The 23,695-nt window shown below is 41.0% G+C and overlaps 2 protein-coding genes across 3 annotated transcripts in view; one reads left to right on the top strand and one right to left on the bottom strand.

The window, feature by feature from the left end:
* Positions 1–6,845, top strand: part of sbspon (somatomedin B and thrombospondin type 1 domain containing) — a 38,240-nt gene extending 31,395 nt beyond the window's left edge. The window contains exons 4-5 of the mRNA XM_080194093.1: positions 4,376–4,552; positions 6,510–6,845. Coding sequence (XP_080050219.1) covers positions 4,376–4,552; positions 6,510–6,627 — 295 coding nt within the window. The 3' untranslated portion in view covers positions 6,628–6,845. The remainder of the gene's footprint in view (positions 1–4,375; positions 4,553–6,509) is intronic.
* The window catches only part of terf1 (telomeric repeat binding factor (NIMA-interacting) 1), a 44,532-nt gene continuing 26,474 nt past the window's right edge, over positions 5,638–23,695 (bottom strand). Inside the window, exon 10 of one of the 2 annotated variants that reach the window (XM_080194092.1) lies at positions 5,638–6,375. In XM_080194092.1, the coding sequence (XP_080050218.1) occupies positions 6,292–6,375 (84 nt within the window). In that variant the 3' untranslated portion in view covers positions 5,638–6,291. Of the gene's footprint in view, positions 6,376–21,832; positions 23,675–23,695 lie in introns of those variants that run through there. The other variant, XM_080194091.1, reaches the window with a different exon arrangement.

Genomic DNA, 23,695 nt, shown 5'->3' on the forward strand with positions numbered 1-23,695 from the left:
ATTTCCAACATTCAGATTTTTTTTCTATTTTCTATTTAACTGAGAATAAAAATGAGTAATTTGCTCAGGAAGTGGAAGAACATGCACTAGTAAAGCTTCAAGAATGTGAATATGAATTCATCATGGTGAGAGTAAGTAAAAGCAGTGACTGGGATCAGAGTGAGTGTAAAGCAGCATAAGATGTGTATCTGTAAATGCAAAGCTACTTGGTAGGAAAGTGACAGTGACTGTGAAATGTATTTTACTACTGAGTCAGGAAGAGGCAGCACTCAAACTGATGGAAAAGTTTGCTACAAAAACCAGATGCTTTAATTGTTTCACATAGGGAAAAGATTATTCTACCTGTCACATCGAAACAGGTGTTTCTGCAGATGTAGAAAATGAATGAATACTTTGTTCATTCTCCACATTGTTTCAAATAAAACAATCTGTGTTCTAACAAGATGGAGTCAAGAGGGTCAGGTAACCTCCCTCCTTGTCTGGAAATATAGATGGAACTGCTCGAGGCTAGAAGCAGTCTGCTTGTCTGGTCAGGACATTAAAATGTAAACACATTTTTGGAACATTCTTTTGAAAAGACATTGCAAATGCATCATATCTCTCCTGTGTATTTCACAGCTACTACTAGAATGGTCATCAGCTCTCTAAAGTCAGCCTTCCTTCTCAGATGGGGGCAAAAGTCTTACCCTGAGCCTATTAATGCCCACTTGGGTGTAAAATAGCTTTGGAGCAGTTTTTTTTCATGGACATTCTCCTTCTTAGTTTGGTTTTGGGGTGGAGAGGGAAGGTGTTGTGAGGAGCACAGTAGCCTGTAAAATCCAGTCCATGGAGTGAGGTCTTGGACAGGGAGACAACTGAAGTTTGGGTAGGAGACTCCAGTCTGGAGCTACCATTAATAACTTGTATCATTAAAATGTTAACATATATTATGTATTTAAGAATGTATTACAGTAATTAACATAAAGATAACAGAGACAAAGGTAAATTATATGATCTCATAGTTTTATTGCCTACTGTATAAATTTCATGGAGAAGTAATTGATGTTTTCATAATTGAGCTAAATAGATATATATGGATTTGCAAAGGGTAGGTTATGTCTGATGCATCTAATTTAATTTTTGAGGAAGTAATCAAAGTAGTAGACAAAAGAAAGGTAAAGAGGACTTCTGGGCTTCCAGAAGGCAACTGGCAAAGTTATAAAAACCATTAGCTAAAATTAAATCTCATGGAATTAAAGGCAAATTATTGACCTGGTCAGAGATTGGTTAGGCAGTAGAAATCAGAGTTGAGTGATAAATCCCGTAAGTATCTGTATATATTCCCATGTTTTATTAATAAAATAATAGAGAGCCATGTATCCAAGTTTATTGATGACAGAAAAAACATTGGCATAGTACATAGCATCGATGAGAGCATATAATTACACAGATATGGCAATGGATTAAGTAAGCAGGCAAAATTGTAGCAGATGGATTTTTAATGCAGGTAAGCATGAAGTTATCCTTTTTGGGCTAACGAAGGATAGATTTGAGTAATAGGAACATAGGAATTAGGAGCAAAAGTAGGCAATTCAGCCCTTTGAGCCTGCTCCACCATTCTATATGACCGTGGTTAATTGCATTTCATCCCAACTCCAATTCCCTGCCTTTTCCCCACAGCCATTTATCCCGCTTTTGATCAAATATTTATCAATCTCTTTCTTGAATCCATTGATTGATTCTGCTTCCACTGCACTCTGGGGTGGTGAGTTCCATAAATTTACATCTGTCTGTGAGAAGTAGTTTCTCCTTAGCTCTGTCTTGAACCTCCCCCCTCTTAGTCTACAAGTATGGCCTCTTGTCTTAGACTGTTCTAGAAGGGGGAATATTTGGTTAACGTTTACTTTATCAATCCTGTTGAGTATTTTGTATACTTCAATCAAATTCCCCTCATTCTTCTGTATTCCAGTGAGTACAAGTCCAAGTTACTCAAACGCTTCTCATACGACAGCCTCTTCAAACCCGGAATCAATCTAGTGACCATCTTCTGAACTGCCTCCAGTGCCACCATATCCTTCCTCAAAGAAGGTGGCCAAAACTGAACAAAATACTCCCAAGTGTTGTCACACCAATGCCTTATACAATTGTAACAACTCTTCTCTACTTTTATACTCTAGACCCTTTTTAAAATTAATTCATGGGATATGGGCATTGCTGGCTGGCCAGCATTTATTGTCCATCTCTAGTCGCCCTTGGAGGGCAGTTGAGAGTCAACCACATTGCTGTGGCTCTGGAGTCACATGCAGGCCAGACCAAGTAAGGACGGCAGATTTCCTTCCCTAAAGGTAAATGGTAGGACACTAAAGAGTGCAGTAGAACAGAGATCTGGGAATACAAATACATAATTCCCTAAAAGTGGCGTCACAAGTAGGTAAGGTTGTAAAGAGTGCTTTTGGTACATTGGCCTTTAATAATCAAAGTATTGAGTGTAAGAGTTGGAATGTTATGGTGAGGTTGCATAGGACATTGGTGAGGCTGAATTTAGAGTATTGTGTGCAGTTTTGGTCACCTAATTACAGGAAGGTTATTAATAAGGTTGAAAGAATGCAGACAAAGTTTACAAGGCAATTGCCAGGACTTGAGAAACTGAGTTACAGAGAAAGGTTGAATAGGTAAGGACTTTATTCCCTGGAACATAGAAGAATGAGAGATTTGATAGAGGTGCATAAAATTATGATGGGTATAGATAGAGTAAATACAAGCAGGCTTTTTCCATTGAAGCTAGGGGAGAAAAAAACTAGAGGACATGGGTCATGGGTAAAGGGGGAAAAGTTTAAAGGGAATATTGGTGGGGGGGGGGCGGGCTTCTTCACACAGAGTGGTGGGAGTGTGGAATGAGCTGCCAGATGAAGTGGTAAATGCGGCTCACTTTTAACATTTAAGAAAAACTTGGACAGGTACATGGATGAAAGGGGTGTGGAGGGATATGGTCCAGGTGCAGGTCAGTGAGACTAGGCAGAAAAATGGTTTGGCCCAGCCAAGAAGGGCCAAAAGGCCTTTTCTGTGCTGTAATGTTCTATGGTTCTAAAGGACATTAATAAACCAGATAGGTTTTTCTGACAATTGACAATGGTTTCATGGTCATCAGTAGATTCTCAATTACAGATATTTTTTATTGAATTCAAATTCTATCGTCTCTGTGGTAGGATTCGAACCCAGGTCCCCAGAACATTAGCTGGTTCTGGATTAATAGTCTAGCCATAATACCATTAGGCCATTGCCTCCCCCATTTGCCTTCGTTGTAACTTTTTGCATACCCACTTTCTGAGACTCATATAGGATACCCAGATCCCTCTGCACAGACACCTTTTGAATTAATATTTAAATAGTGAAAAGCTAGGAATAATGGAGATCCAAAGAAATTTAAGGGTCCGTGTATACTGAAATGTCATAGTTAGGTACAAAAATAATCAAAACAGTGAATGGAATGGTAGCCATTATAGCAACAGCACTAAAATAAAAGGGCAGCAAACTTTGTTACAATGATAGAAGTACTAGGCACAACACGTTAGAAATGATTTTTTGTTGAAGTAAGTTAACTCATAGATTGCTTGCAAGGTCAACATTTATTGCCTATCCATAATTTTCTGTGAGGAGGTGGTATTGAGCCGTTCTTGAAATATTACAATCAGTGTGGTGAAGGTACTCTCGTAGCTTCATCAGATAGGGAATTTCAGAAATTTGATGAAGGAATGGTGATATATTTCCAAGATAGGGTGGTGTCTGATTTGGAGGGGAACTTGGTGGGGGTGTTCCCATCTGTCTGCTAGCCTTGTCTTTCCAGTTTGGAGAGTGCAGGGTTGGGAGCTGCTGTCAGAGGCCATGGTGAGATGGTGCACAATGCAGTTGTGTTGCACTGAGATGGAGGATCGATTGACATTGAAATGGTATCGCATAGATTCATCAGAATCCAAAGCTTCCAAGGTTAGATTGTGAGGAAAGGAAGGCTTGTAGTTGATTTCACTGATGTTTTCAGCATTTTGAAATGAATTGGCAATGTAGATGGAGAGAAACTTTTGTCTACTGGGGGATACAACTTTAAAATCAGAGCCCAGGTCATTCAGGAGAAAAATTAGAAACACTTCTTCATGAACTAGGTGGTAAAAGTGTGAAACACTTCCCCACAAAATTAGTGGATGTCAACACAATTCAGATGAGATTTAAAGATTTTCTTTCTAGCCAAGGTATAAAAGGATATAGAGACAGGCCAGTTGGATGGAGTTGTGAAGCTGATCAACCATGATCTCACTGAATGACAGAGTAGACTTGAGTGGCTGGGTGGCCCAATTTTGATCCCATGTTCCTAATTCACCTTTATTTTTATGTTATTCATTAGATATTGTACAGAGTTCATGATTGAATCACTATCTTTCCACTGCACTGTTGAGAACCGTCCATTTGCGAGATGGATGCAGTATCTTCGAGAGGGTTACACTGTCTGTGTAACATGTCAGCCACCAGCCATGAATTCACATAACCACCGTTGTCATGGTGATGGGGCAAGCGATAATGGGTAATTATGAACCCGATAACACATGCATGTATGAACACTAAATATAATTCAGTTAATTAGTCCATTTATTGATGCGATTTCTGGAATTTACCAGTTTCTGCAAAGTGTTCTATTATTGCAAATTATCAGCCAATTAATAACCTTGTTTGATGAGCCAGTTCTTTAAAAGTCTCTTCATTAGCACAAACATATTACATATCAAATTACAAAAAATCATTACTGAGCATTATATATCATTATCAAATTACAAACATCACTGCTGATCATTACATATCATCATTTACAATGTATAGCATGTATTTTCTAACATATACATTCTTATTATATCCATACATACTGGGCAGTGATCTTGAGCCCATTGGCACACTCCATCTGTGGTATTGGCAGTGGGGGCTCAATATTCAGCAAAACTCAAATCGCAAACTTCGCTAGCAAGATTGGGATTTCTGATTTTTGCAACCCTGTCACCATCACCCCATAATGGGTGAGAACCTGATTTACATATACTTTTAAATTACTTTTTATATTATTAAATACCCTCCTTGCCAGATATTCCCCCAGACATATTTTTGTACCTTGCCAATGTGATGTCAAAGGTGAGTATAGCATCCAGGGGAGAGGGATATGCCAGCACCAATTAGCACTACCAGGTTGTGGCAGTCTAATGCATGTGTAGTGGGGAGGGAGAAAGCATTCAATAAAATGAGGAAATACTGGCGATTACTGTTGAGGGGGAGAGAGGGAGGCTGGTGATTACTGTTGGCATGGGGAGAGATGACAGAACTGAGTGGGGAAATGGGGTGTGGAGGGGAGAGAGAGAGAGAGAGAGATTCTGGCCACTGATTGGCGGTGGGGCAGGGGAGATGCTGCCAATGATATTGATTCTGGTGATAATCGGGCAGAGGGGGCAGGGATGCTAGTGTTGTTGGGAGAGTGGGGAGATGCCAGCATTTGAGGGGGTGGTGCAGAGGGATCCTAGCATTATTGGGGGAGATGGGAGAGGCGCTAGAGTTGTTGGGGGAGAAGGGAGAGATGCTGGTGTTGATGGAGTTAGGGAAGATGTTAGGGTTGATTGGGGGGGGGGGGGGGGAAAGATGCTGGTATTTATTGGGAAAGCGGGGTGAGCCCCTGAGACCTCCGTGGTGGGGTGGAGATGATGTTATGTCTTGGTCTGTTCAGGATGCCCTGTAAAAATGGCATTTTGGTCTCAGTGCAGCTAGCTTTACTGGTGTGTTTAGGCCCTACCCCTCAAAATGATGACATGAAACACATCGGCCTGCATTTTTATGACAAAGGTTTAGATATAGCAAGAAAACCTGCCTGTTCCTCTGGAGAGAAACACACCTGTTTTCAGTCAGATCTGACACTTTGCCATTATTTGGTAAGATCTACCCAGTATATCTGCACACAGATCGCTACACAGTCATATACTTGTCACAATTTGCAGTGCTACAGGTGAAAATAAATCTTTAAGAAACAAGAATACTGGTATTAAATGATGTTTATTCAAGCTTAGCACCAGAAATTTAGAATTACAGTTGTCATCAGGAATTTACACTTACCTGCAGTGGTTTGCCTATTTAGATCACATTCAATACCTGGGCAGTGAATCATTGTGGCACATTCCATACTTGGGCAATGGCTTCAAATAAGACATCATCCAGGGACATTGCTACATATAATTATGTAAATTTCAGTTATGTACTTCACAGGTTGATTGCACACATAAGACACTGGTTTCAAGTATTCTTTACAGATGCTGATAAACCCACTTTATTTTTCCATCTTTTCATGTTTATCTCAATTTTCCAATCATACAGGTTCTATAACATAAATCAGTTTAGAATTTTTTCAGCTGTTGGCAGGTTAATTTTGTTCATGTTAAAGCTGTATACCTCCATACATCTTTCCATATCTACTGACCATTTATATTTTTTCATGTTTTCATTTCTGGCAGGACTCAAATTTTCCAGTGGCAAGCAGTGGGTAATTCTCAATGTAGAGGAACTTGGAAAAAAGTGCGTGAGGTGGCACAGTGTTCATGCCCTATTGTCCATAGCTTTATATTTACTTGAAAAGTCATTTCTTAATTTAGAAATTTTACACTAAGTTATAAACTGTTATAAGTTTAATCTTAATGTAACACAATGAGAAAAACATCACTCATCATGCTTTCAGGATCGCACAGTGGAAGTATTACTGTAAATGAGCACTGATCTTTCTGAATGTGAATGAAGAGTTTTAAAAGACCAGTTCAAACATTTAATAAAGTGGCACAGGTCTGAAGACACCATCACTTAACCTGTGAATTCTGTAATGCATTCTTGGGTCTTGAGCTTTTGTTTAAAAATAAAAATGCCTTGTGACATATTGCAGACATTCAGGAATTCAACTTAAAATTGATATATTTTTCTTCACCTTTTTAAAAAAAATTTAAGTCACTCAGGATGCATTGAGGAGATTTGCTTTTTCAATTCAACTGTAGTCCTGACAAGGGGGAAAAACGTTCAGACAAAATAAATCCAACTCCCAATGGAGATGTCCAAGACAACAACTTGCCACACATTAACTAATGATGGATAATTTTACTGACAATGTTTTAAAATTAAAGCGTGGAATCTAAATATGATGGTAATTTAGTGGACACTGCTTTCCTAATGTAGGGGCTTAAGCACATTCCCTGGATTGGGGGAGAGAGTTCTTCATTCCATTTGAATTGTGACTTACTACACCTTGGGATGAAGAATCCAATAAGCAGAAAAATACTGCTCATTAACACGTTTTCTAGGTACAAAATTGTGTGTATTTCTGGACTATATACCCAGTACCAATTTGGGGATTGCATAGTTTTCATTCATACTAATCATGATTGCTGCAAAGTAAATTAGGAAAATAGATAATTGGAAAAATGCTTAGTCATGTTGCTTAAGATGCAACATGAGTTTTTGTTGGATTCAAACGAATATTAAAATTTTGGGAGAATGTAAAATAAGCATCTTAAAAGATGAAGGAAAACAACCGTGAACCACGTGTCACAATTCTTGAAGTGCTAAATGGTGGGATTCAGAGTAGGTCAGGGAGTACAGAGACTGTGGAGAACTCAGTGAATGCAGAACACGGGGAGAACATACACTTCAGACCATCTGTCATGTTTTGTATTTGCTTTAATGCTGGGTCTTAAGTTTTTGTTTAAAAATTAAAAAACAACCTTGTGACATCCTGCAGACATTCAGGAATTCAACTTAAAATTGGTAATATGTTTCTCTTTGCCTTTTTAAAAGTTAATTTAAATCACCAGGGATGCACTGAATGACAGGTAAGACAGATGCGCTTATAGCTTGGATTATTATATGGAACTATGATGTTGTGACAATTACAGAGATTTGAAAGAAAAGGGCAGGACTAGCAATTTAGCATTCCAGGATTTAGATGCTTCAGGTGAGACAGAGGGTGACAAAAGAGGTGGGGGTATTGTTTACTGATGAGGGCGAATGTTACAGCTACACAGAGGGAGGACACCTTGGGATCATGCAGTGAGGCCATATGGGTGAACTCAAACAGGAGCAGTACAATTACACTGTGGGGCTATATTACAGACCTCCCAACAGCCAGCGTAAAGTGGGAGAACTGAAATGTCAGCAGGTTTTGGGAAGATGTAAAAACAACAGGATTGTTGTGATGGGCGATTTTAACTTCCCCAACATAAACTGGGATTCCTTTAGTGCCAGGGCTTAATCAGAGCAATGTTAGTTCACTGTGTCCAAGAGTGCTTCTCAAGGCAATATGTAGATAGCCCCTTCCTGAGTCGGACTATCTTAGACCTGGTTCTGGGAAACTAATCCAGATAGTTGATTGATGTCTCAGTGGGGGACCATTTTGGGATCAGTGTTCACAATTCTGTAAGTTTCAAGATACATGTGAAAAGGACAGTAGTAGTCCCAGAGTGCAAGTATTAAACTGGGAGAAAGCTAATTATGACAGCGTTAAACAGGAGCTAGAAAAGGAAGACTGGGGGCAGCTTCCTGAGGGTAAATCCACATCTGATATGTGGGGAGTCTTTTAAAAGTCAGTTGTTAACAATTCAGGACAAGTATGTCCCTGTAAAAATTAAGGATAAAGGTGGCAAGATTCAGGAGCCCTGGATGACAAGTGAGATTGTGAGCTTAGTGATAAAAGGAGGAGGCATAAATAAATTTCAGGAAATTGAAAATGGATAAAGCTCTTGAGAAATACAATGATAGCAGGAAAGAGCTTAAACAGGAACTTGGGAGGGCAAAAAGGGGGCATGAAATATCTTTGGCAGGCAGGATTAAGGAGAATCCCAAGGCTTTTTATGCATATATAAGGAGGAAGAAGGTAGCTAAGGAAAGGGTAGGTCCATCCACTCAAGGACTGTGCAGAGAATTTGTGTGGAGCCAGATGAATGGGTGAGGTCCTGGATGAATACTTTGCATCAGTATTCACAAAGGAGAAGGATGTGGTGGATGGTGAATGTAGAAAAGTGGATGTTGACATTCTAGGACATGTTGAGATAAAAAGGGAGGAGTTACTGGAAATTTTGAAAAATATTAAAGTGGAGTAGACCCCAGGGCCAGATAGGCGTGAGGGAAGGAATTGCTGAAGCCTTGGCTAAATTCTTTATATCCTCTTTAGCCATGGGTGAGGTACCAGAGGATTGGACAGTAGCTAACATTGTTCCTCTGTTTAAGGAGGGCACAGTCTGGAAATTACAGGCCTGTGAACCTTACATCTGTGGTGGGGAAATTATTTGTGAAGATTCTTAGGGATAGGATGTACTTACATCTGGAAGAGATAGGCAGCATGGTTTTGTGAAGGGGAGATCGTGTCTCAAACTTGATTGAGTTATTTGAGGAAGTGACAAAAATTGACCAAGGCAGGGCAGTGGATGTTGTATACATGGACTTTAGTAAAGCCTTTGATAAAGTTCCTCATGGCAGGCTGATGCAGAAGGTGAAGTCATATGGGATCCAAAATGAAGTGGTAGGATGGATACAAAACTGGCTTGGGCATAGAAAGCAGAGAGTAGCTGTGGAAGGCTACTTTTCTAACTGAAGGTCTGTGACAAGCGGAGTTCCACAAGAATCAGTACTGGGATCTCTGTTCATAAATTATATAAATGATATGAAGACAAATATAGGTGCTCTGATTAGTACATTTGCAGATGACACAAAAAGTTGGGGAAGTAGTGGATAGTGAGGATTGTCAAAGGATATAGCAGGATATAAACTGGCTGGAGACCTGGGCTTAAAGATGGACAAAAGTAAGGTGGTGAGATTTGGAAGTACACAGTAAATGGTAGAGCCCTCAGATATTAGCGTTCAGAGGGATCACGGTGTCCAGATCCACAGTTCCCTGAAGCTGGCCACTCAGGTGGACAAGGTGGTCAAGAAAGCTTATGGCATGATAGCTTTCATTGGTCGGGGTGCTGAATATAGGAATTAGAAAACCATGTTGGAGCGGTACAAGACTTTGGTTAGGCTGCATTTGGATAATTCTGGTCGCCACTCTACTGGAAGGATACAGATGCATTGGAAAGGGTACAGATGAGATTTGCCAGATTGTTGCCTGGTTTGGAGGACATGGCAAAGAAGAAAGGTTGAACAAAGTTGGATTGTTTTCATTGGAGCACTGGAAGATTAGGGGGACCTGATAGAGGTTTACAAGATTATGACAGACTTGGATAAAGTGATTAGAGTCCTTTTCCCAGGGTTGAAGGAAGGGTCAATTACTCAGGGGCATAAGTTGAAAAAGTGAGAGGAAGAAAGTTTAAAAGAGGTAAGGGGCAAGTTTTTCACACAAGGGTGGTGAATGCCTGGAATGCTTTAGCAGAAGTGGTGGAAGCAGATTCTATAACAACGTGCAAGAGGTATCTGGATTGATACATGAATAGGCAGGGAATAGAGGGATACGAACCATGTAGAGGCAAGAAAATATTAGGTTAGGGAAGCATCTGTGTCAGCACAGACTTGGTGGGCCGAAGGGCCTGTTCCTGTGCTGTACTATTGTGTTTTTGTTAGTTCGGGATTCTGTTGAACAGTAGTATCAACTACAGAATAAAGTACAAGCTCAACCTGCATTTGAAACAGCTTATGATAGGACACCACTTAAAAACTGTTGACCACCATTGAAGAACTACATAAGTTTCACTCAAGAATATAACAATGTCTCAAATTCAATTCAGGGTTGCCCAAGACTCAATTATAATATACATGTGGCACCACAAAAATAAATGAGCGTTGTTTTGCAAATAAAATTTTAAAAAATTGTAGCCTCTGATTATAGTGAGATTTGGACTGATTTTATTTACCAGAAATATCTGATTAGAGGATTGAAAAATAATAATTGGTATAGATTATTGCAGGTAAGTATACTGTGATATTATTGTGTAGCAGAACTAAGAACCCATTCATCTTGAACTCTGCCTGATCTGTTGAATTTTCAAATCACAGCTGTTTTAAGTACACAATTTTTATGACATATTTAAACTGGCAAGGTGAAACTAAACAAGTGGTTAACTCACACTCTTAAGTCTTAGCACGAAGTATCTGTAAAATTGTAAAATTTGAGCCCTATTTTACTATTTTGATTCTAAGTGCTGGGCGGACTTGAAACAGAGGGTTTCAAATCCGACTTTTAGACCCGTTCTCTGATGCCCCCATACACACTCTGCCTGCAAAAATATCAGCGATTCTGAATCGCACTGTGGAAGCCTGTGGGTTAGACTTAACACACCCGAAACCCTGTAGCTCTGATCAGTGCCTCCAACGGTGCATGCAGAGATAAAAATGATTGAACGTGGCTCCCTTGCCATGTTGCTCCCAGGCTGTCTAATGCCTCCAGCTGACCCCGTAGACACTGCCCCAGCAACATTACTGACCTCCTTATTCCCCCCAAATTGATTGTGGGCTCCCGTCCTCCCAGAGTGGCAGTGGACCCACTGATCTCAAACGAGAGTGTTGGATGCTCGGCACTTACCTCCTCACTAAATGGAGCACGTCTGTTTTGCGCCGATTCTGGATGGGTGGATAGGGTGGTAAAGCGGGAAGTGCCAGTAAGGTTGGGCATGTAGCCCATGTCAACTTAAATACATGCAAATACATTTAAATGGCCGTCGTACCTATAATCGGGCGCAGTCCTGAATGTGACCATTTTTAGGCCTTGGTAAAGGGGGAATAGGCGCAGAAGTGGGCACGGATTGCACTACTCACCTCATGCCCAACCAAGATTTTGCACACAAAAACAGGCGCAATGCGATAGTAAAATCAGGCCCCATATATCTGAAGCTTCATGAATGCTTCGAAAGAATGCGACTAGATCATCTTTTTTCACACTGTTAAAAATAATATTCCACTTCCTACAATATTGTAAGAAAACACCTCTATTCTGAATCATACGTTTCCTCCTAAATTCAGACTTGGTTCAGAATACCTTTCCATCTCAGGCAGTTCCTTCTTTCACCATGTAGGCTCTATGGCCACCACAAATTTACAGTTTAGTATTGGTATGCAATTGACAAATGTGCTTTGATATGACTACCGATAAATATATGTAATACAGTTTGGTTGGAAGAATAAGGCAGCCATATGCTCTTTGGAAAATAACTGCCTCAATTTATTGCCCACCCCTAACTACCCTCCATTTCAGAGGGCATTTGAGAATCAACCAAATTGCTGTGGGTGTGGAGTTACATGCAAGACAGACAAGATAAAAACAGCAGATTTGCTTCCCTAAAGGAAGGAAAGGTTTACTAAACTATTTCTGCAAAAGACAAAGTTTTTTTTTAATCTTCTACTCATCAGGAAAATTTTGTAAGAACAGGAAATCTCAATGTGAACAATAATTTATATTGCCTGAGAACAGAGTGCTGATTGGATAGCAAGTGGCCTCTGATTGGTATAGATGCTGCTATAGAGAATGTACCAGAGTATAGTTTACTGTCAAGTTTTTGAGTCATAGAGTCAGAGGTTTACAGCATGGAAACAGGCCCTTCAGCCCAACTTGTCCATGCTGCCCTTTTTTAAAACCCCTAATCTAGTCTCAATTGCCTGCGTTTGGCCCATATCTCTCTATACCCATCGCACCCATGTAACTATCTAGATGCTTTTTAAAAGACAAAATTGTACCTGCCTCTATTACTACCTCTGGCAACTCGTTCCAGAAAGTCACCACCCTCTGTGAAAAAATTGCCCCTCTGGACACTTTTGTATCTCCCCCCTCTCACCTTAAGCCTATGCCCTTTAGTTTTAGGTTCCCCTACCTTTGGGAAAAGATATTGAGTTTTTACCTTGTCTATGCCTCTCATTATTTTATAGACCTCTATAAGATCACCCCTCATCCTCCTACACTCCAGTGAAAAATGTCCCAGTCTATCCAGCCTCTCCTTATAACTCAATCCATCAAATCCCGGTAGCATCCTAATAAATCTTTTCTGCACTCTTTCTAATTTAATAATATCCTTTCTATAATAGGGTGACCAGAACTGCACACAGTATTCCAAGTGTGGCCTTACCAATGTCTTGTACAACTTCAACAAGACGTCCCAACTCCTGTATTCAATGTTCTGACCAATGAAACCAAGTGTGCCGAATGCCTTCTTCACCACTCTGTCTACCTGTGACTCCACTTTCAAGGAGCTATGAACCTGTACCCCTAGATCTCTTTGTTCTGTAACTCTCCCCAACAACCTACCATGAATTGCCCTGGTTCAATCTACCAAAATGCATCACCTCGCATTTGTCTAAATTAAACTCCATCTGTCATTTGTCAGTTCACTGGCCCAATTGATCAAGATCCCGCTGCAGTTGGAGATAACTTTCTTCACTGTCCACTATACCACCAATCTTATTCTCATCTGCAAACTTAATGATTTGGATGAGAATATAGGAGGCACGGTTATTAAGTAACAAATAACTGTGGACCCAGCACTGATCCCTGAGGCACAGCACTGGTCATAGGCCTCCAGTTTGAAAAAAATCTCTCTACAACCACCTCTGACTTCTGTCAAGAAGCCAATTTAGATACCTCACCGTGGATCCTGTGAGATTTAACTTTATGCAACAACCTGCCATGCGGTACTTTGTCAAAGGTCTTGCTAAAGTCCATGTAGACAATGTCAACTGCACTGCCTCATCTACCTTCTTGGTTACAACTTCAAAAAACTCAATCAAATTTGTGAGACATGATTTTCCACTCACAAAGCCATGCTGACATAAGAACATAAGAAATAGGAGCAGGAGTAGGCCATCTGGCCCTTCGAGCCTGCCCCGCCATTCAATAAGATCATGGCTGATCTGTTGTGGCTCAGTTCCACATTCCCGCCCTCTCCCCATAGCCCTCAATCCCCTCTCTTATCAAAAACCCATCAACCCGCTTCTTAAAAATATTTAGCGAGGTAGCCTCCACCACTTCAACGGGCAGAGAATTCCAGAGATTCACCACCCTTTGAGTGAAGAAGTTCTTCCTCAACTCCGTTCTAAACCGCCCCCCCTTTATCTTGAGGCTGTGCCCCCTAGTCCTACTGTCCTTTCTGAGCGGGAAGAGTCTCTCCACCTCTATCCTATCCATCCCATTCATCATCTTATACGTCTCAATGAGATCTCCCCTCATTCTTCTAAACTCAAACGAGTACAAGCCTAGTTTATTCAGCCTCTCCTCATAGTTCAACCCCCTCAACTCCGGCATCAGCGTAGTAAACCTCCTCTGCACTCCCTCCAAGGCCAAAATATCCTTGCGTAAGTACGGCGCCCAAAACTGCACACAGTACTCCAGCTGCAGCCTCACCAATGCCCTATACAGCCGCAGCAAGACCTCCCTACTTTTATATTCAATCCCCCTCGCTATGAAGGCCAGCATCCCATTAGCCTTCCTGACCACCTGCTGCACCTGCAAGCTGGGTTTTTGCGACTCATGCACAAGGACCCCGAGGTCCCTCTGCACCGTCGCCTGCTGCAGTTTTTCTCCACATAAGTAATAATCCTTCCTACCATTATTCCTACCAAAGTGTACCACCTCGCACTTGCCAACATTAAATTCCATTTGCCAGCTCCTGGCCCATTCGCCCAGCCTATCTAGATCCTTCTGCAGACTCTCCACACCCTCCGCACAATTTGCCTTTCCACCAATCTTGGTGTCATCAGCAAATTTCGACACCATATACTCGGTTCCCTCCTCCAGATCATCTATATAAATGGTAAATAGCTGAGGCCCCAGCACCGACCCCTGAGGCACTCCACTAGTCACCAACCGCCAATCCGAATAGCACCCATTGACCCCCACTCTCTGCCTCCTATTTGACAAGCAGTCCTCTATCCACGCTAACACCCTACCCCCAACTCCATGTCCCCTGACCTTCTGCAATAACCTCTTATGAGGTACCCTGTCAAACGCCTTCTGAAAATCAAGAAAGACCACATCCACCAGCTCTCCTCTATCCACCGCCCTAGACACATCCTCATAGAACTCCAGTGAATTTGTCAGACACAACTTCCCCTTAACGAAACCGTGCTGCGTCTGCTCTATCAAACAATTCCCCTCAAGATGCCTCGCTATTTCCTCCTTGATGACGGATTCTAACATTTTACCTACAACAGACGTTAAACTAACCGGCCTATAATTCCCCGCCTTTTGCCTGACACCCTTCTTAAACAACAGCGTAACATTAGCCACTTTCCAATCTTCTGGCACTTCCCCGGAATCCAGCGACGTCTGGAAAATAACCACCAAGGCATCCACTATCACCTCCGCCATTTCTTTCAGAACCCTCAGATGCATTCCATCCGGTCCTGGGGACTTGTCCACAATCAGCCCCTCCAGTCTGTCAAGCACCACCTCTCTAGTAACAGTAATGTCATTGAGACCCTCCAGTCCTACCACCTTTCCATCTCTAACACCTGGCAAATTATTCACGTCCTCCTCCGTGAATACCGAAACATAAAAGTTACTCAAGACCTCAGCCATTTCCTCATCCCCTACCACTAAGTCCCCCTTCTCATCCTCTAAGGGTCCAACGTTCACCCTAGCCAGCCTCTTCCTTTTTATATACCTTATAAAAACTCTTGCTATCCTTTTTTATATTAAGCGCTAGCCCAGCTTCATAGTTTATCCTACCCTTCTTTATCAATTTCTTTGTCAATCTTTGTTGACATTTAAACCTCTCCCAATCCTCTTCTCGTCCACTACTCTTAGCTACTCTAAACGCCTCCGCTTTTAATTTAACACTTTCCTTCACCTCCTTTGTTATCCACGGCTGATTACCTCTCCTCCTACGGTCCTTTTTGACCATTGGAATAAATTTCTGCTGAGCACAAAGAAAGATCTCCTTAAAAATCCTCCACTGCTCCTCAGCAGACCTACCTTCCAACGCGCTCCCCCAGTCCACATTTGCCAATTCCTCTCTTATCCTACCGTACTCCCCTCTGTTCAAACAAAGGACACGTGTCCGGGAACCCACTTTGTCGTCCTCCATCTGCACCAGAAACTCCACCATACAATGATCACTCTCCCCAAGAGGATCCTTCACCGCAACGTCCCTGATTCTACCCGCCTCATTACATAACACCAGATCCAAGATAGCTCGCTCTCTCATTGGCTCCAACACACACTGTTCAAGGAAACTATCCCGGCAGCATTCCAAGAACTCCTCCTCGAGCCCACCGCGTCCAACATGGGTCAACCAATCAATATGCAGATTGAAATCCCCCATAATTACGGCCGTCCCATTCCTGCACGCTGCACTTATTTGCGCGTTAACATCCCGTCCCACCTCCAGATCATTATTCGGGGGCCTATAGATGACACCCACCAGCATCTTCCTCCCTTTGCTGTTCCTAATCTCCACCCACAACGATTCCACTTTCTACTCTTTGGCTCCAATATCATCCCTTGCTACCACCCTGATGCTATCCTTAATCAGCAGAGCTACACCCCCCCCTTTTCCCTCCCACCTATCCTTCCTAAACACTTGATACCCCTGGACATTCAGCTCCCAGTCCCTGTCACCTTGCAGCCACGTCTCTGTAATGGCCACCAGATCATATCCATTTGTGCTGATCCTAATCAGTCTTTGCGTCTCTAAATGCCTGTAGATCCTGTCTCTCAAAATACCTTCCAACTATTTACCCACCACAGATGTGAGGCTCACAGGTCTGTAGTTCCCAGGCTTTTCCCTGCAGCCCTTTTTAAACAAAGGCACAACATTTGCCACTCTCCAACCTTCAGGCACCTCACCCATGACTACTGATGATTCAAGAATCTCTGCTAAGGGACCCGCAATTTCCTCCCTGGCCTCCCACAATGTCCTAGGATAAAGTTCATCAGGTCCCAGGGATTTATCTAACTAAATGCACTTTAAGACTTCCAGCACCACCTTCTCTGTAACATGTATACTCCTCAAGACATCACTATTTATTTCCCCAAGTTCCCAAACATCCATGCTCTTCTCAACAGTAAACACTGATCTGCACAGAGGCATAGATGACCTTGTTGATCCTTAAGAGGCCCTACTCTCTCCCTTGTTACTCTTTCGCCCTTTATGTAGGTACAGGCCACCGAGCAGAGAGACACAGGTAAGTATAGACCCCACCAGCGGAGATGCACAGCTAAGTCCAGACAAACCAGGCATTCTGATTCTGATTGGCTAAGGCATTGCTGTGAGGAACCAGGGAATCCTACCCCTCAAGCTTTTAAGTTGAAAAGGTACAATGCATGAACATGCTTTTTCTGTTTGCAAAGGACAGGCCCTGTACATGAACACATGTAGCTTCTGGCATCAGTAAATGAGCCATTTCAGCCCAACTGATAATCTTAAATTGATTGTTAGTGTAAGTCTTAGAACAATCAGGATTGTTTAGCAAGTGTTATCCAATCATGGAATCACACTTAATGTTGGACACGATTGTTCTGGTTTTGCAAGCATGGGCTGGTAGAGTATAGTCAATAGGTTTGTCTGTTGTGACCAGTTAAAAGGGACATGCTATCTGATATGAGCCAAAGCCCTTGGGACAAATGGCCTACAGATATGGCATCATACTTGCCCTGAACTTCATGTCCCACATTACTCATTTTACATTGAGAGCACCATCCTGTTAATAGAGAATACTATTTGTGTTACTACTGCATGATAGTTGTGTGTAATGGATAGCCTCATCTGTTGCTCAAATTTCTGAGACACCTTACTCTTCCAGGGTAACCTGAGGCAAACTGGACACTTTTCAGGATGGAAGGTGGGGCCCTTAGGCCTAGTCATTAGCATGCACAATTTATAGTCAGCAATGATCTGGTCAGGATAGCCATTATCCTGCAGGGATATGCTATAATGTTCTCAGTAAATACACAGTCCCTCTTACCAACAGGCTAACAGTGGCCAGATACACTCCATGCTGAAACCCACTGGCATATCCAAACAAAGTTCTGTGGATTTTTCCAGATGATTATCAACACGTTTCCAAACTCCACTCTCAAAAAGACACACCTCAGCCTCTTCCACTTTCTCTCAGCTGCTTTCCGCAAGGATCCACTTCAAGAATTTCTATCTCTCTTTTCAGTATTTGTTTGTCTGAAATTGCCATATGCATTCAAGTTTCCACACAATCTCCCAGGTATCCAACCACAAATAGAACACTGTTGTTTCACAGGCTGTATGAGGTCACCAACCTTAGGATTGCTTCAGATATCTTGCTTCTCTCTAGCCAACTTCACCTGGTTTGCACTTCTGAACTTTCTCTTTGACTTCAAACGAGCAACGATACTTTGTTCAAATGCCAGTTTTTGTTTTCCATTTGACTTCAACTCTCCTGGAACTATTTTCATTCCAGGGTTTCTAGAACTTGTTTAGTTTCTGCGACTTGTTCTCTTGCACATTACTCCATTATTCTGCTTCTAGCAGAGCTGTGAGAACCACCCTCTCTCTCACCACCTAGTTCCAACTGCCTTTGGGCCCAGTTAAATCTAAACGCAAAAATTCTTCATCCTGCTTTTTACATAATGCAGTTAGAGTCCGAAATTAAACCAAAACCCCCGTACGTGCAAATACCTTTAACATGAATCCAACTTTACCCTTTCTTACACAAAAACACTAAATTAAACTCACTGAAATCCATATATTATTTCTAATATCGCAAACAGATTACTTAAAACTACATCTACTGCTTGATACCAAACCATCCTCCAACACTACTGACATCCAGCTTAGTGGTCTCTCACCCAATTCCCTTCTAAATCATAGCCAAATTATCACTTGCTATTGCTTCTTTTCTTGCTCCCGCACCCTTACTTCTGGTGTCCAAGGATTGATCCTTAGCTCCTCTTATTTGTCATCTACACTCTCTGCAATATCATCTAAAGGTACAGCATGTTGGCATAGTGCTTAGCACTGTTGCCTCACAGCACCATATATCTGGGTTTGATTCCGGGTTTGGATCATTGTCTATGCAGAATCTGCACGTTCTCCCTGTGTTTGTGTGGGTTTCTTCTGGGCACTCCAGTTTTCTCCCACAGTCCAAAGATGTGCAGGTTAGGTGCACTAGCCATGCTAAATTCTCCCCCAATGTACCCGAATAGGTGCTAGAGTGTAACAACTAGGGGATTTTCACAGTAACTGAATTGCTATGTTGCTAATGTAAATCTACTGGTGACACTAATGAATAAACTTAAACTTAGATTTAGTTTACAATTGTAGCTAATGACAATCCTGTTCTACCTCACCATCTTCTCCCTTGACTTCCCCACCCACTATTGTTAAACTTTCAGAGTACTCATCCAATATCCAGTACTGGATGAGCAGAAATTTTTTCCAATTGAACACTGGAAAAACTAAAACCATTGTTTTCAAATCCAACTCCAAACTCTGCTCTCTAGCTATCAACTCCGTTCCTCTCCCTGGCCGTGGTTTAGGATTAAGTCAGTCTGGTCACACCTTGGTGTCACATTTGACCCCAAAATAAAATTCTGACTTAAGAATTGTATCATCACTAAGAGTGCTTTTTCCAACCTCTAACATTGCCAACTTCATCTATCTCAGCTCAAGTGCTACTGAAACCCTCATTCACACCTTTGTTACCTCTTGACTCAGATGCTTCAATGCATTCCTGATGCTCTCCCACATTCTATCTACTGTAAGCTTGAGACCAATCACAACCATCTTCCTTTGTGTCCCTTAAGGCTCTAAATTAGTAGTTTTCTCATTTCCACTGACTTCAATTTTGCCAAGTTTTTTTTTAAATGCCACACAGTCAAATGCTCCCTTGATGTCAAAGGCAATTACTCTTATCTCACTTCTCTAGTAAAACAGAGACACATCATGCTATAGTAAAGGAAGCAAATCAGAGAGAGTTTAGCCACGTTAAGAGTCAAGGGAGTAAGGGATAGTCTTTACCTAATACACTCCTACCATTAAAGTAAGACTTATAAGTTAAGAGTATGGGTTGATACATGGAAGTGTTATATTGTTGCCATCACACAGATAGGTTTGATGGAAAGGCAGGACTGGCAACTCAACATTCCAGAGTGAAAGGATCTTTATGCGAGACAGAAGAAGATATAAAAAGGAACATGGTTTTGCACTATTTATTAAGGAGTCAATTAATGCAAAAAGATGATATCTTGGAAAGGTCTTCAAACAAGACATCACGGATAGAACTTAAGGATATAAATGGGGCACCCCCCCACCCACCCCCCAAAACAGTCAGTGGGAAATAGGTGAGCAGATAATTCACTGAGGTATGCAAGAATAATAGAGTAACTAAACTTGAGGATTTCAACTTCCAACATAAATTAGCAGTCGTAACGTGAAGAATCTAGAGGGGGTGGATTTTTTGAAATGTATTCTATGGTGTTTTTTGTATCATGCTCAAGGGACGGAGCAGTGTTGGATCTGAGGAATGAAGCCGGATGTGTGTGCTATATGGCAATGGGGGAGCATTTTAGTGATAGCGTTTGGTGGGGATGGACTTTATTAAAAGAAGGCCAAAGGTGACTGGGAACATCTTCTTGCAGAAATGGGGAGTACAGGTCTAACATGTTCCCTATAGAGGAAATGTAGGAGCAATATGTTCAGAGAAGCCCAGATGTCGAAGGCAATTACACGGTAGGACAATGGAAAGCACTGCTGCTTCACAGCTCCAGGGAGCTGAGTTCAATTCCTGGCTTCAGTCACTGTGAGGAGTTTGCATATTCTCTCCCCATGTCTGCGTGAGTTTCCTCCAGAAGCTCTGGTTTCCTCCCACAGTCCAAAGATGTGTGGATTAGGTCGATTGGCCACGCTAAAAAAATTGCCCCTTAGAGTCCTGAGATGCATAGGTTAGAGGGATTAGTGGGTAAATATGTAGGGACGTGGAGGTAGGACCTGGGTGCAGTCGGTGTAGACTCGATGGGCCCAATAGCCTCTTCCTGCACTGTAGGGTTTCTATGATTCTAATTCAAGACTGGATAACTAAAAAGAGAAAGGCTTTTAGCAAGTCCAAAGTGACAATTCAACTGTTAACCTGGAGGAACATAGAAAGTGCCAGAGGGAACTTTAAGCAATTAGAACAGCAAAAGTGGGATTTTAAAAAGGATTTGTGAACAAGATTAGACAGAATCCTAAGATATTCTATAAATACATTAAGGGGAAGAGGTTAACTAAAGCAAAGAGTAGGGCCCCTTTGAGACCAATCTATGTGCAGGTCAATAGAAAGGTGTTAAATGAATATTCCTCAAATCAGTCTTCACTCAAAGGAGAACATAGGCACAAAATTCAGGAAAAGGGACCTTAGACAGTTTAACACAGGGAGCGAGGAAGTATTGGAGGCTGTGACAGGCTTAAAAATGGACAAATTCCAGGCCCAGGAATTATATTAGATAACTGACTGGTTATACAATTATCCATTGAAACCTAATGCATTAAATTAATTCACAAAAAAAAGAATGTGACTGAAAATGGGTATTTACAAATGATGCAGGAATTGAAAATTACAATTATACATTTGTAAAAACATTCCCAATCTCTCCATCATCACCCTCCTGTCATGTTTGTTGATCATCTGTCATATCCCCTGGTCTAGAAGCCAAGCTCAGGATAAATTGCTTTTGTTTGTCTTCCTTTGTAAAAATTGTGATCCTAAGAAAATCAGCTTATCCACTGCAGGTATTGAAAACCTTTCAGTTCATGCATGGTCAAAGAAATCAAATGTTCACTGAATCTTGGGATGAATTAAACAGGAAAGATGCAAGAAGACAAAGTACCAGTGATACTCTGTTATAGACCATGAAGAACTGACTAACTAGTCTTACTCAAGTGACAAGTCCTTTAATTAGCAGAATTATTCTTGAAATTTACATACTCCTTTTTACTTAAAGCTTCTAATCCATGTGGGAAATTTATTATAAGAACATATTTGGGCTAAAAGTCACTTTTTAAAAAAAATACATCAAGATCACATATAACAAATATTGTCCCATCATTTTGGGAATACTGGCATTTATAAAATACTGAAGGTATCCTAATGTTTTAAAAATGAAATGGAAAAATGTTCCATACATAATAATATTAGAATTAGGAATCAGATGAGGGGAGAAACAAGTGCTGTTATCTGATCTGAAAGAACATTTATTTACAACATATACAGATATTGGAACTGGACAATATTTTTATATTTTACTTAAAAAGTCTCTTCCTCCCACATTTAAACTCCAATTGTCATTCAATAATGTAACAGAAACTCAAATGCTGCTCTTTAGCTCCTTCCCTATAGTTAGGGTTACAGCAATTATGTAAATAAAAGTTGGAATACATTGTCTTGTTGCTTTGTGCAGCAACAAATTTTATACTGTGCAGCTAAACTGCATCACAATGTAGAATATGCATGTGTTTGAGAATCCTGTAAAAACTGAGAATCTTAAAGAACCCTGAACTCTCAGCATTTCATCTTTCATCCATTTAGAATAATTTTTCTACTAGCCGGGTTTCTCTCCTCCTTCATCTCGGGGAAGATTTGAACTGGGCTTAGACATTTTCAGATTACTTCTGATTCACTCCAAACCTTTATGGAGTACAACTGGTCCTGCCAGTTTTTTTTTGTCTCACTGCTACTAAACTAGGAACCTGTAAAACCCATTCAAAAGGTCTGTTCCAATAACAACTGCTGAGACTAGTGCTTGAACTCTGATCTTCTGGCTTTAAATTCAATTTGTTAATCGGACACAAGACTGTCAGAATTATTTTTATATCCCTATCTCTCACAGTCAGCCAAACAATCACAATTGTCTACATGCCACTCAATTAGAACATGGTGTGAACTTTTCATTGCAAATAGTACGCCAAATGAAAACAACAAATAGCATATTCAGCACTTCTCACAAAACAAAATGGGTTCTTGCATAAAATGCTATGCTCTTTAGTACCCAAGAGCCGGTTTATGTCAAAATAGGCTCTCACATATACAAGTCTTTAATAAATTGCTTCCCATTCACTAAGTTTGAACCTCAAACTCAGGAAAAGATTAGAAAAAAAAGCCTTAATTGGCCTCCGAATTACTTGTAAGGAACACCTCATTAAGATACTGATGGGACAAAGGTGCAATGTGGAATGGTTGTTGACAATAGGTAGAATTGGGGATTATTAAAATGTAGTAATATATGTTTCCACCCCTCCTTGACTTGGCATACGTGACAGAAAAATTATACAATTGTCATATTTCACAAAGCATGCATTTCATTACAAAATGCAAGACACAATGGTTAAAGAAAGACATAATAAAGGTACATCTGAGAAATTTACTAACAAGTACTGCTCAAAGCTTACTGAAAGAACACAGATATTTCAGAGTGATGGATCTGGCAGTTAAGTAGGTTGAGCCACACGTTACCATAAAAATGTGAAAAATATCACCTCTCTCTCTTCATTTATGATGGTGGCCAATCACCTTGTGAAATGTTTTATTGCTGTGATTTTCAGCTATCGTCATCAGAGCTGACCATGCCGAGCTTTTTCATGGTTCTCCACCTGTCCTTCAGCATCACACTGGTACGATTATTGAATTCATAGTGCTCCAGAATTTTGCTCCAGCATCCAGATCCAAATCTTTTTACTCCTAACTTTAGTTGCATGTCTTCGCTCCATGACCAGGGCTTTAAATAAATAAATTATTT

Source organism: Carcharhinus amblyrhynchos, chromosome 8, assembly GCF_965287045.1.
Source record: "Carcharhinus amblyrhynchos chromosome 8, sCarAmb.v2.hapA, whole genome shotgun sequence".
NCBI classification, from domain to species: domain Eukaryota; kingdom Metazoa; phylum Chordata; class Chondrichthyes; order Carcharhiniformes; family Carcharhinidae; genus Carcharhinus; species Carcharhinus amblyrhynchos.